We start from the raw sequence: 13,614 nt of genomic DNA on the forward strand, positions 1-13,614 counted from the left end.
CAGTGTTATTCATAATTTTTCTAACCCTAGAACTAGCCTGCAGTGTATTAGTTAGTCCTGTCTGGAATAAAAAACTTTTTCAAAACCCTGTTTGTCCAAGAGTCTCCACAACGAGTTCCCTACCGAGGCTCACCACCTGCATTTCTCGTAAATGCCTGTACCAGTGTTGGCTCAGATAGAAGGAAACAATCAGATGTCTTCTGCCTTCTGCTCTGTACCACTTGGGAGCGCAGACTGAGCAGTATAACCCCTTTTCGCCCTCTCCCACCTATATCAGGACACGACAGCTCTTCGATTGTAACTAACTATCTTTAATTGTCGAGGCTCAGTGATTGTGCTAGCTGGACTGCTGGTAGCAATTTGGAACTCACGAGCGATTCCTTCCGTCAATTTCATGGGATTTTTAGGGTTCCGTACATCAGGCGGTAAAAATGGAATCCTTGTAGAGTTAATTTTGCTTCTGTCTGTCTGTCCGACTGTTAAAAACCTATGATATCAGGAGCTGGTGTACGTATAGAGCTGAAATTTACGTCACATGCTAAGGTTTGCGGTCCCTTGGCAGAGTAAAAAAATTGGAATGTCCACGTGAATGCAATCAAAAGATACGGCCATTTATTTCACATATTTTGACACTCAGGGTACTTCCTGTTTTCCTAGAATCATGGAATTTGGCAAGAAATAAAGTTTCACAGTACAAGTGAAGGAAAAAATGGCAAAATTTGGATTTGTAACCAATTCACATGACATAAACATTTTTTCTCATTTGTTGTCAGACTGTCTGCTAGTCCCTCTGTTAATACCCAATTTGTCAGGAATGAGTAGATGTATTATGTTAAAATTTATGTTCTATACTAAGATCTATGGCTCCCTGGCGATGTAAAACATTTAATCTTCTAAGTCAATGCAGTCAAAAGATAGGGCCATTTATGTTACATATTTTTATACTCGCATACTCACACATCAAAACATACAGGCTACTTGCCATTGGCATAGACACATCAAATGTGGCAAGAAGCACTGTTTCACACTGCAAGTAAGTAGGTATATGACACGACAAAAAGTTTTTTTCTCATTTGTTATCCGACTCTTTGTCCGTCCGCCCGTCTGTTGCGACCCCTTTTTCTCAGGAACGGATAGATATTATCAAGTTCCAATTTACATCACGATCTAAGGTCTATTGTCCCTTGGCGATGTTTAAAATTTAAGTGTCTTAGCGGTGTTTAAAATTTAAGTTAAAAATATATGCCACATATTCTGATATTCGCAAACTCACTCATCAAAACCCATAGGGTATTGCCCATTGACCTAGAATCATGAAATTTTGCAAGAAGCAAAGTTCCATAGTACAAGCAAAGGAAAAAGTTCGAAAATTCTTAATATGTAATTATATCGCACGAAAAAATTTTTTTGTGTGATTATCGAAAGTCTTGAAATTCCCAGAACCGATATCTTGCCAGCATCGGTATTGATAACAGGCAAAAACCGTAGAGATTCCCAGGATGGATGAACTGTCTATATACGTAATTAAGTTTTTAAGGGACCCTCTGTGCGCGAGTCTTACTCGCCTTTATCCTGATTTTTTTTTTTTTTTTTTTTTACAACCATCCTCCACAATGCTCGACGATCCGATCCCTATCCGTTAATACGTGAGGTCTGCCTGGTCCTCATTTAGTTGTGATTGTTCCTTCGCGTTTCCTCTTCTCAAACACATCATCAACAATCGAGTTGGGCAGCTTCAGAAGGGTTGAAGTGTCCCCGATGGACTTGTTACTCATATGACATCCAAAGACCATAAACCACTTTCGAAGTCGCTAAGCTCTCCTAACCGACCCATTGTGCTGTTAGTGCTTCTCTATTGACAACACAATACTCCCTGCCTCCTTTTGTGTTTGCGGATCCATCTGTCGTGACATCAAGTGGCCAATACCACATTACATAGATTGGTGCAGGTACACTGTGAAACAGTTAAAGGGTCAATTTTAGAAACCCCGGTATCCCACTGTGATTCAGAAACCTGAAATTTGGCTGAAAGCTGCCTACAGCCTTCCTCTCCATTGTTATGAAAGCGTGACGCACTGCGCATCTTCAAACAGCAATTTGTCGCCATGCGCCAAAAAAAGGGCGAGAGTTCAGAAGTTCATGTGAGGTGTAAATGGGTTAGTGATGTCACACTGGTACAAAATTTCACAACGATTTTGCCCAGCGCCACCGTAGAAGTGTTACACGATGGGACGGTCGTCACACCCCGTCTTATCCACATTTTATTCCTACTCTTGACGCCTCTGCAATAGAGGTCATAACAGTGATACCCAGCGTTGAAATCAGGCGGTTTTCTTATGCGTGGCCGAGCAAAACATATCAGACACATGACACACTGCCGTTCAGAATTGACACTAAAAGGTCTCAGAGAGTGGCATGAAGGGCATCACTGAAACCACACCTTTCTTTGGGGCGTTGATTCCATACATTTTTCGGTCGAAAACGACTCTTCCTAGTGCGCTTAGCGACAGGTCGACGTTCTTCACAACGTTTCACAACACTGCTGACATCTCCAGACGACTCAGTCCTTCAGTAAGGAGACGTGGGCCTCCAGTCGCATTGAACGTGATCACACACGTTTTGGAGTGTAGAGCGTACGTAATTTTTGCTCTGATGTGCGAGACCCCTTCGCAATATCTTCAGTCCCACCTACGGATCTTTCTTGGGCACGTTAAAAATGCCCGTTTTCAGAGACGGCCTTCTCTGATTCCTAGGCGCCGGTGTGACAGGCAACCATTTCGACACACCTCAGCTGAGTGACAGTACAAAGACGAACTAGCGTCTGATAGTCGCATGCGAAATCTAAGGGGTGTCGAAAGGGATGCCTGTCAGCCGGGACTTAGGAATCAATGAATGGCTGTCTCTGTACAGGGCATTCCTAAAGTGCCCAACAAAGGTGTGTAGGTGACACTGAGGATGTTGGGAATTGTAAGTCTTAGAGGGACCCATTGCTATCTTATTCATTCATTCCTGAAGGTCCTCTCCTCTCCTCATGATTACAGAGCAGGAGGGTGCAAAACAGGGGGGCTGAAAAATCATAATCACCCTCTGTTTCTTCGGATAACGTTCAAATTTCATCGAATGGTTTTGAACAGTCCATAGTGGTTCCATCTTGCACACCAGGGCAAAAATTACGTTCGCGCTTGCGGGCTTTCAAATAGAAAATGTGATGAGTGGCCGTAAACTACGTACCCTCTGACTAATAGTTGAAATATTGAAAGTTTTGGCTGGTTTCGTTGTCTAGGGGCTGGGATACGAAGTTGCCGGATTACAAGCCAAATACTGCTGAGTCTACAGTATACAATATGAATATACACATGAATCGAATGATCGAAGATTCGTATCACTTGGCAATTGCGAATTTTGAATGTGACATAGAAATTTATAAATGAAAGATTGCAATTAAATAAAACCTGCAGGTACTATTTTTAACCACTTTAAATGACGAGTACGATAGCAGAAGAACCTTTAAGAATGCCGTTTATTACTGCAAAACACTTATTGGTGTCTATGGTCCAGCAATTAAATAAAATATAAGTTGATTAACAGAGAAACAATAGATTCCTACTTCACGTAATTAGTTATGAAGAACATAGCTCGCGAGATATTCACTTCTAAACTCATACTACGTCTTCACTACAGAAGCCACGGAAATCTGACAACTGCACAAGTCCGCACTACGAAATATTTCTATCTCCCGCAACCACACGCAAACTCCCACTCTCCAACGTAGGTCCTGCGGCCGACCGTCGATACTTCCCGCCCAGCACTCCTACCCCCACTTCCATCCAGTCTCCCCATTAATGAGAGCTGTGATTCGCTAGTGCACTCCCCCCATTTCTTCAAGCCAATGCACACTCACAAACATATTGAAACACATACGAAATACTGGATTTACATTCAAATAACTCGACATTAAATAAATATTCCTATGGCTGGACCATAAACACGCTCTAACTCACATTATTAAATACATAAACAAATCAAATAAACATATATCAGAGGAATAGAAACAAAAAGTAGGCCAGTAGCCTAATGTCTTTGTGCTTTCTAAAAAACAGTAAATATTTAACCAATTTCTTCATGAATAGTATATATCGGAGATAAACAAAGACACAGACGAATAAATATATAGTGATAAGCATGCTGCTACCGGTTTTTCGTGTAACTGTGGAGAACTTGTGGCTTGACGCGATCAATAGTAATCGGCCACTTTGACCTTCAATAACTCATGTACTGTCCAACTTATATGCCTGTAGTTCATACCAATTTAGGTTTACACTAATAGCTTTCTAAAGTCACGTCGATCGACAAAATCGGAAGAACCGTTTAGATTTCGGAAATTCGTTGCTGGGTGTTACTTGTATGATTTAGTCAGATACTAAACTTTAATAAAGATATTGAAAATCTGATTACAGCATCATAATTGTTGCGCAAATAATGGTAATGTACATGTTTTTTTAAGGTATCATGATTCCTCTGGCTATTATTAATTTCTACATGAACTGTGAAATGTCTCCCATTATGGTTACACAAAGTCCGGCATCTTTGGCAACTCCCAGCATACAAATCTCCTTCATCGACTCAAAGCACACTCCTCGTCACAGTCTCAACATGGAATTCCCAGCCACACGGTCGGCCTGGACCACACGCTGGGGCTACCCCTCTTGCTCCGGCCAATGTCCTGCACCACGTGGCCGCCGACGAGCCGAGAGGCTCCCGCACGGCCACGCCACAACTTGTCCATTACCTCACACGCTGCACTCAAAAGTTTGCTGGCCCACGGTGTCCTTATTGAAGTGCTGAACTGTGTGGAGGTGTTAACTGTCAACAGTGTCAAATGCTGTCAAGAACGTCGTCCTGTCGCCCAGCGCACTGCGAACTGTCGTTTTCGACCAGGAAGTGTGTGGGAATCAATGCCCCTGCGCAAGGGACGGTTTCATCGACGATCTTTGTCATCCCCTGAGGCCTCTTCGTGTCAATTCGGAAATGTCCTCCTCGGGCACCCATAAGAAAACTGCGTGATTTCAACGCTGGGCGTTGCGGGTCTGACCTCCATCGCAGAGGCGTCAAAAGAAAGGGTGAAATGTGGCTAAGAGGGACTGTGACGACTTTCCCATCGTGTGACACGTCCACTGTGATTTTGGACAGAATTGTGGTGAAATTTGGTGCCAATGTGACATCAATAACCCACTTTGCACGTCACATGAACTTCTTACCTCCGGCCTTTTTTTCTCATGTGTCGACAGATTGCCGACTGGAGTGGCCGAGCGGTTCTAGGCGCTACAGTCTGGAGCCGCGCGACCGCTGCGGTTGCAGGTTCGAATCCTGCCTCGGGCATGGATGTGTGCAATGTCCTTAGTTCTAGGGGACTGATGACCACAGAAGTTAAGTCCCATAGTGCTCAGAGCCATTTTTTTTTCGACAGATTGATGCGTCGCCGACTCCGACGGTGACGTTGCAGGGCGCAACACTGTTACACCATTAGAGGAAGGTTGTTGGCACCTTTAAGCCAATTTTCATGCTTCTACGGGTGGCAATTACGGGGTTCCGAAAAGTTACCCTTGAATTGTGTTGTGCATTATACTTTTCACCTTTCAGCTATAACCCCTACTGTCCTACATTAACAAGATCAGAAACGTATGTCCTCATTTTGTCCTTTAAATAAGTTGGTAGTTCTCCTCTATTAAACTGGGTTTACACTAGCAAGTCGCTTGCAGAAGTGATTGCTGCAAGTTATTGCTAGCCGCTTGCAGCTGTGTTTACACAGCAGCGCAAGAATTAAGCAAGATTCTTCCGCAAGCTCTTTGGCAAGAAACTTGCGTCAACAACTTGCTGATACTGTTTACATAGGCTTTCAGTACTACTACAAGTGTCAGCCGAAGTGTAAAATGACAAGTAGGCGGGTGAGATGTGCTGCAGCTCTTGTAATTGTAATGCAAAACGTGAAAAAGAAAAAGAGAAGTATTTGGGATAGAGAGTAGATAAAGAGAAGATCGCAAAATGGTGCCTGTAATAACCTTTTGCAAGAACTTAGTATCGAGAGAATGGATACTTCTGAAAACTTTTGCAGAATGTCCTCAAATGATCTGGAGTATTTGTTGATGTTAATAGCTCCCGTCATATCAAAACGAGACACAAACTTCGGTACTGCTATTTCAGCAAAGGAACGTTTGCTAGTCATTCTATGATTTATAGCTACTGGTGAGCTAGGAATGAAATAGGCATTTCATTTATTTATGTGAAACATACAACCAAAAAATGTTTGAATTTTGAAATCTTTTCTTTGTAGGAGACTCATACAAGTCCGTAATGTACTTGTTTCATATTCCCGTCAGCACGATTTCTCTGATCGTACCCAATGTATGTACAGCCATTTTTAACGTCGTGAAGAGGGAAAATTATTTGAAGGTATGTGAAAACACAACAATGAAATTAAATTTTTAGTGAAATAAACTGCATTTTATAGAATGATATGCTTATAAAAATGTTTTTTTTTTCTAATGCTCATAAAATGGAAAGTGACAAGCTAAGTCCGCAGCTCGTGGTCGTGCGGTAGCGTTCTCGCTTCCCACGCCCGGGTTCCCGGGTTCGATTCCCGGCGGGGTCAGGGATTTTCTCTGCCTCGTGATGACTGGGTATTGTGTGACGTCCTTAGGTTAGTTAGGTTTAAGTAGTTCTAAGTTCTAGGGGACTGATGACCATAGATGTTAAGTCCCATAGTGCTCAGAGCCATTTGAATCATTTGACAAGCTAAGTAAATAGAACATGTAATAATTACACATTGTCTTTTTCTAGACTCCTAAAACAACAAGCGAGTGGATGCAGGTGGCAAAGGGGTTGTGTCTGCAAGTTATGCTACTTTCTATGTACTTCTTTTGATGTGTCGAATATCGACGAGATTTCATTTAATGCGCTCATCTTCTTCACTCTATCCTTAAAGTCTCGCTTATGCACGTTCCGCATTTCGGGGTAGCTCTCCGCGGCTTCAACAAAATGTTCTGTATCCTGCTTCATCCATTCCCGTTTCTCCTCCATTTCTGAAATTTGTTTGCACATACTACAGTTGCATAAAATTAAGTCATCACATTAAGTAAAATGTTAAATATGAGTGTTATGCAGACGACATACTTACTGTAACTTGCGCTTCCTACTTGCAGGAAATAGAAGTAAATCCTAAATGCTGCAAGTTACTTGCGTGGTGTTCACACTGGAAGAGGAAAATGATGTGTCGACAGAAGTGCCGACACAGTGTGATTTGAGGGGACCGCAATGCACGCTATAAACACACGAAGGATGGCGTGAGGTCTGAAACAGGATACGTAATGAATGCTATAAAGAAAAGTACGCAGCTTTTGGAATACTTAACTTTAATCCATCCTTGTTGTATACATCGTTCTTGATGAGACATGCTTTATACGATAAGTATCAATTGCTATGTGTAAGGCTAAGGGCGCCTTGCTAGGTCGTAGCCATGGACTTAGCTGAAGGCTATTCTAACTATCTGCTCGGCAAAGGAGCGAGGCTTCGTCCGTGTAGTCGCTAGCAAAGTCGTCCGTACAACTGGGGCGAGTGCTAGTCCGTATCTCGAGACCTGCCTTGTGGTGGCGCTCGGTCTGCGATCACTAACAGTGGCGACACGTGGGTCCGACATGTACTAATGGACCGCGGCCGATCTAAAGCTACCACCTAGCAAGTGTGGTGTCTGGCGGTGACACCACAGAAAACGTGCAGCAAGTCACTTCCGCAATAAATTGCTACGGTCGCAAGTCGACTTGGCGATATGTTTACACTCGCAAATCGCGCGGCAAGTTCCTCCGCCCAAGTAAATTGCTGCAATAACTCGCTAGTGTAATCCGAGCATTAGTTGGACCCACCGCAAGCAGCACGACGGTCCCTGTTGCGGCTTTTAGTGTAAGCGTAGCGTAGAGAGGAGGTACTCACACGTGTAGACGGAGCCAGGGACGTACATCTCGGGCTCCCCGGTGACGGTGATGCGGAAGCCGTTGTCGCCGGGGCTCTTGAGGACGGCCGAGTGCTCCGGCCGCGGCTCGCGCGTGCACCGGAAGCCCTGCGACAAGCCGCACACCAGCGCCAGCATCAGCAGCGGCAGCGGCGAGAACCACCGCCTCAGCGCCATCGTTCTCTCTGCAACAAAGGGCGACCGACTCATAAGGTCGATTCACAGTGGACAACAAAAGAAAGTTAACCAACGTCGCGACAGTTGAAGGTGCGACGCATTACACACAGGGTCAATACACTGTGACATCGATTTGTGGTAGAACTGTACAACATACACATGTCCTCGGCGAAGATCAGTTTGAATTCCGTAGAAATACTGGAACACGTGAGGCAATACTGACCCTACGACTTATCTTAGAAGCTAGATTAAGAAAAGGCAAACCTACGTTTCTAGCATTTATACACTTAGAGAAAGCTTTTGACAATGTTGACTGGAATACTCTCTTTCAAATTCCGAAGGTGGCAGCGGTAAAATATAGGGAGCGAAAGTCTATTTACAATTTGTACAGGAACCAGATGGCAGTTACAAGAATCGAGGGACATGAAAATGAAGCAGTGGTTGGGAAGGGAGTGAGACAGGCTTGTAGACTATCCCTGATGTTATTCAATCTGTATATTGAGCAAGCAGTAAAGGTGAAAGGGTACAGTACCGCCCGACATTGAAAATAGGTACAACATACTTCATTATTTTTGTCAGAACAACACATTTTTTTTGTAAAATAACTCAATTTCAATTAATACAGCGAAGCCGGATACCAGTGTGGGAAAGAATGACAATTTATTTATTTAATTGATCACATGTGCACTCCCACAAAGTAAATCCCTACATCCAGTTTGGTGAGATCTGTGAAATGAATGAATGTATGGTCGTCTGCTAACCGCAGATAGTGAATGTGAATATATGATCATCTTTGAGACGATCCTTTGGCCACCTTTGGTGGGACCAAAGAGATGAAATTTACCTGAGCTTTGAGCGCCTGAAATGTGGCTGACCAATACGGTAGCAAGGTGCTCCCCCCACTTCAGCAGAGGTGGAGAGGACCTCGAGAACGGCCATGTTTCAGCACTCTGCCGCTGGATCTTGTGCTGTTAAGACCTGTTTTAGTTGTGCTCCGTAATGACGAAAGAGTGGAGACATGGTATGCATGTGGAATATTTAAGAGTAGTTTGAAATAATAATTTCTCTATTTCAGGAACTTTTGTGGGGGAAAATTTAATGCCAGGCAGGTAATATTAATGGGATTGTCAACGGTCACAATGAAACCACGTGTAGCAATAAGTTGAAATACTTCCGTGTGCTTAAGTTAAGCTGAATTACTAGCGTGTGTACAATAAGTTGAAATATTTAAGAAATAGCGTGTGTACCATAAGTTGAAATATTTAAGAAATGGCGTGTGCAGGACTTGAAATTAGAGACGAGTACTTCCACGTGGTGAGTACTGTGTGAGTCTCAATCTGTGTATGAGACAAAAGATAAAGAGAAGTACTCGTCCGTGGTATCAGTTGAGGACTCGCGTGTGTGGTGAATACGTTCTTAATATTACTTTGCGTGATATGATTCCGTGTGACGCTAGATTCAAACTCTGAGAGAGAAGCAAGGTGAGTCGGCCGTCTATCCAGCAACGCCACTTGGCTTCCATTGCACAGGAAGACGTGCATATATCTCTAGAGTTCATAGTAGGAAAGTAGAATTACGAAGTGGGGCAGTGTCGTGTGAAACTGGGATAAATATTAATTGAAGTGGGAAAGCTGAAAGTGATAGTGTTGTGACTATTTAGTGTTTTATATTTCTTATTGCAGTGTGATGTATGTCATGTAATTTGGGTATGTGTGGTTTGCATGGGAGAGTAGCAAGGTAGTTTCAAAAGATTAGTGGGTTATGCTTGTTCCTTCTGTATCGCTCGATCTGGAGGAAAGTTTCGTGATGATGATTGTGAGAGTCGAAGTGTGAGATATAATAAAAAATCCACCATCCTATCCAGAAAGTGCACTGTAGCGTTAAATAATTACGAGACCATAATATAGAGATTCACCGATGTAAAGCCATGCCCACAGGGCGCAATTTTTCATGTGTTATTGTTGTAGGTTATAGAATTTGTGTGTTTAGGTTAGAGAATTTATCGGAATAAATAAGATAGTGAAAAGAAAAAGATTGGTGGACTTTTCCTTCGAATTGTATGTTGTCAGAATGACCCGAATTTATAATGAGTGCGCCATTCATATTCAGTGCGGTGGCCACGTGTTGACAAAAGCCGTTAAACAAAAAGGGAAAGAAAATGTGGTATTGCCAGTGCGTAGTGTACAGTCAGAATTCTGTAAATTACTGATAGTCAGATGCATGTTTCCGTTGCGTATTAATCATACAGGAGGATAATTTGTAACTTAATTGTGAGTACGAGAGTTCATGTTACTCGATAAATAAGAATGAATCCACTCGCTTGGCAGACCACTCATCTTGCAGGCCTGACTGCTTGATGCCACAGTATGAGCAAGGCATGTGGGTGCCTCTCAAAGGAAACAAAAGAAAAAATCGGAGTAGGTATTAAAATCCATGGAGAAGAAATAAAAACTTTAAGGTTCGCCGAAGACATTGTAATTTTGTCAGAGACAGCAAAGGACTTGGAAGAGCAGTTGAACGGAATGGATAGTGTCTTGAAAGGAGGATATAAGATGAACATCAACAAAACCAAACCGAGGATAATGGAATGTAGTCGAATTAAGTGGGATGATGCTGAGGGAATGAGATTAGGAAATGAGACACTTAAAGTAGTAAAGGAGTTTTGTTATTTAGGGAGCAAAATAACTGATGATGGTCGAAGTAGAGAGGATATAAAATGTAGACTGGCAATGGCAAGGAAAGCGTTTCTGAAGCAGAAAAATTTGTTAACATCGAGTATGGATTTAAGTGTCAGGAAGTATTTGTATGGAGTGTAGCCATGTATAGAAGTGAAACATGGACGATAAATAGTTTGGACAAGAACAGAAGCTTTCGAAATGTGGTGCTACAGAAGAATGCTGAAGATTAGATGGGTAGATCACATAACTAATAAGGAGGTATTGAATAGAATTGGGGAGAAGAGGAGTTTGTGGCACAACTTGACTAGAAAAAGGAATCGGTTGGTAGGACATGTTCTGAGGCATCAAGGGATCACCAATTTAGTATTGGAGGGCAGAGTGGAGGGTAAAAATCGTAGAGGGAGACCAAGAGATGAATACACTAAGCAGATTCAGAAGGATGTAGGCTGCAGTACGTACTGGGAGATGAAGCAGCTTGCACAGGATAGAGTAGCATGGAGAGCTGCATCAAACCAGTCTCAGGACTGAAGACCACAACAACACATTATGAAATACTCCGATGAAAGCGATCCATTGACGCATAACCAGCACGATTCCCGAAAACATTGCTGTTGTGCAATATAACTGACATTTTATTCACAGGGGATCTCAAATTCGTTCCATGTTTCTAGATTTACAGAATGCTTCTGACACTTCACAAGTAACTTCTAATCAAATTTTGTGCCTATGGACTATTGTCTCAGTTGTGCAATCGGGCTCGTGATTTCCTGTCAGGAAAGTCACCGTTCGTAGTAACTGACCGGACATCGTCTAGTGAATCCGAAATAATACCTGTCGTTTTGTAGGAGACCTAAGAACTCTCTAAGAGAATGAAGCACTCTGCCATTCTTAATCTGTATAAACGTTTCTTGAGACAATTTGAGCACCCTCTCACACTGTTTGCAGATGATGGTGAGCCGTGGCAACTGGCGCTAGGTAAGTTCCACTTGCTTCGCTGGTATCGATACTCGGCTGGTCTTTTATCTCTGACTGTTCCGCCTTTGGTTTTCCGGCTTGGCGTGTGGCTGGAGCTCTCTCTCCGGTCGGCGTTCGACGAGGCAACATTGTTTTGAAAGGAAGCCCTCGTCTCCATCCGCTGTGCCTGGGCCTCGCCGTCCTTGTCGTTTGGCCGTGCGCCAGGTGTACGGTGCTGATTAGTCGGGGCCTTTGCGTGCGAAACAGTGGCGGGTTCGTCGTCTTGTGCTGGACACCTTCTCATCGCGTAACTGGAAGCATTAAGTTACATATGGTTCATATTCTGATGTTAACTGGTGAAGATGTGTGAGACTTATGGTGGTATCTGCCAGAGATCAGTTAAGGAAGGGTCTGAACTTGGTTCCACAGTGTCTTATTCTGCTTATTCTGCTTCAGGGCATGTACAGTGTGTGTTATTTTAAGTGACTTATATGGAACCTTTAGTCTGTTTTAGGACACACTGTCCGGTCTGAGCTTCGCCGGGACTGTGTACGTGTCCAGCAGCTGTAGAATTCAACACGATTGAATCGGGGTTGGTTTAATCACTTGTTCCAGCAGGATTTGGTATAATTATTTAATGCTGGAGTTTCCTTAAGCCTACTGTAAGTGGTGTCTTAAATTTTTGCTGACTTCTTAGAATACTCTTAATTTTCCAGGATAGCCTAGTAAGAATTTGCATTAACTCTTGAGAGCGTAGTTGTTATTGATTATAATCTTGGCTGTGACTGGAGCTTGCACTTATTGGAATTTATTTGTGCTGCAGGGAATTTTGTTAAGCCTAGTGGCGCTCCGGGATCGGTGCTTTTTACCAATCCTTGTCAGGGCCATTTATGTAGGGCCCAGTCGGATTACACATCCACCAGTTTCTGCGATACTGTACACAAGTTTTGGGCAGCGAAAGCTCGCGCTGTCTGTCTTCTGCAGTGTTATTTTTTCCAAGCGCCGCTATGGCCTTTAATGCTGCTGTTTAAAGTTAAGTTGCAATTTTAGAGCAATTTTGAGTCATTCCATTTGTTAATTAAGAGAGGCTACCTTTTATAACCTTATTGCTTGTGGAAGTTATTTAAACATTATACTAGTGGCTGAGATAACAAACGTGGTTCTTATTTAATGTAAATTTTACTTATTTTCATATTTTTGGGGAGCTCTGTAACCTTTGTTGCTATCATTTCTGTTTGGTGAGATTTTCAACTCCGTGTTCTTCTTTGGCCACCTTCTGTTTTAGTATGACTATTTTTGGACTGAGGACTACTATGTGGCCGGTTCAGTTTTGTTGTTGTTGCTGTGGTCTTCAGTACTGAGAATGGTTTGATGCAGCTCTCCATGCTACTCTATCCTGTGCAAGCTTCTTCATCTCCCAGTACTTACTGCAACCTACATCCTTCTGAATCTGCTTAGTGTATTCATCTCTTGGTCTCCCTCTACAATTTTTACCCTCCACGCTGCCCTCCAATACTAAATTTGTGATCCCTTCATGCCTCAGAACATGTCCTTATGTTGCTTATGTTGATGTTCATCTTATATCCTCCTTTCAAGACACTGTCCATTCTGTTCAACTGCTCTTCCAAGTCCTTAGCCGTCTCTGAGAGAATTACAATGTCATAGGCGAACCTCAAAGTTTTTTCTTCTGGTTCAGTTTTATTAAATTTTTATTTTTCTCTTGTGCCCATGAAGTTTGGTAATTTTATGGCTGTTTAAATTTGGCTTGATTTGTATCATTAGTATCTTACCTTGTGGTCAGGG

General features: G+C 42.8%; 1 protein-coding gene across 1 annotated transcript in view; it reads right to left on the reverse strand.

Moving 5' to 3' along the window:
* The window catches only part of LOC124788311 (spondin-1), a 214,498-nt gene that overhangs the window by 110,492 nt on the left and 90,392 nt on the right, over positions 1 to 13,614 (reverse strand). The window contains exon 2 of the mRNA XM_047255546.1: positions 7,984 to 8,187. Within this exon, the coding sequence (XP_047111502.1) occupies positions 7,984 to 8,179 (196 nt within the window). The 5' untranslated portion in view covers positions 8,180 to 8,187. The remainder of the gene's footprint in view (positions 1 to 7,983; positions 8,188 to 13,614) is intronic.

Source organism: Schistocerca piceifrons, chromosome 3 (genome assembly GCF_021461385.2).
Source record: "Schistocerca piceifrons isolate TAMUIC-IGC-003096 chromosome 3, iqSchPice1.1, whole genome shotgun sequence".
Taxonomy (NCBI): Eukaryota; Metazoa; Arthropoda; class Insecta; order Orthoptera; family Acrididae; genus Schistocerca; species Schistocerca piceifrons.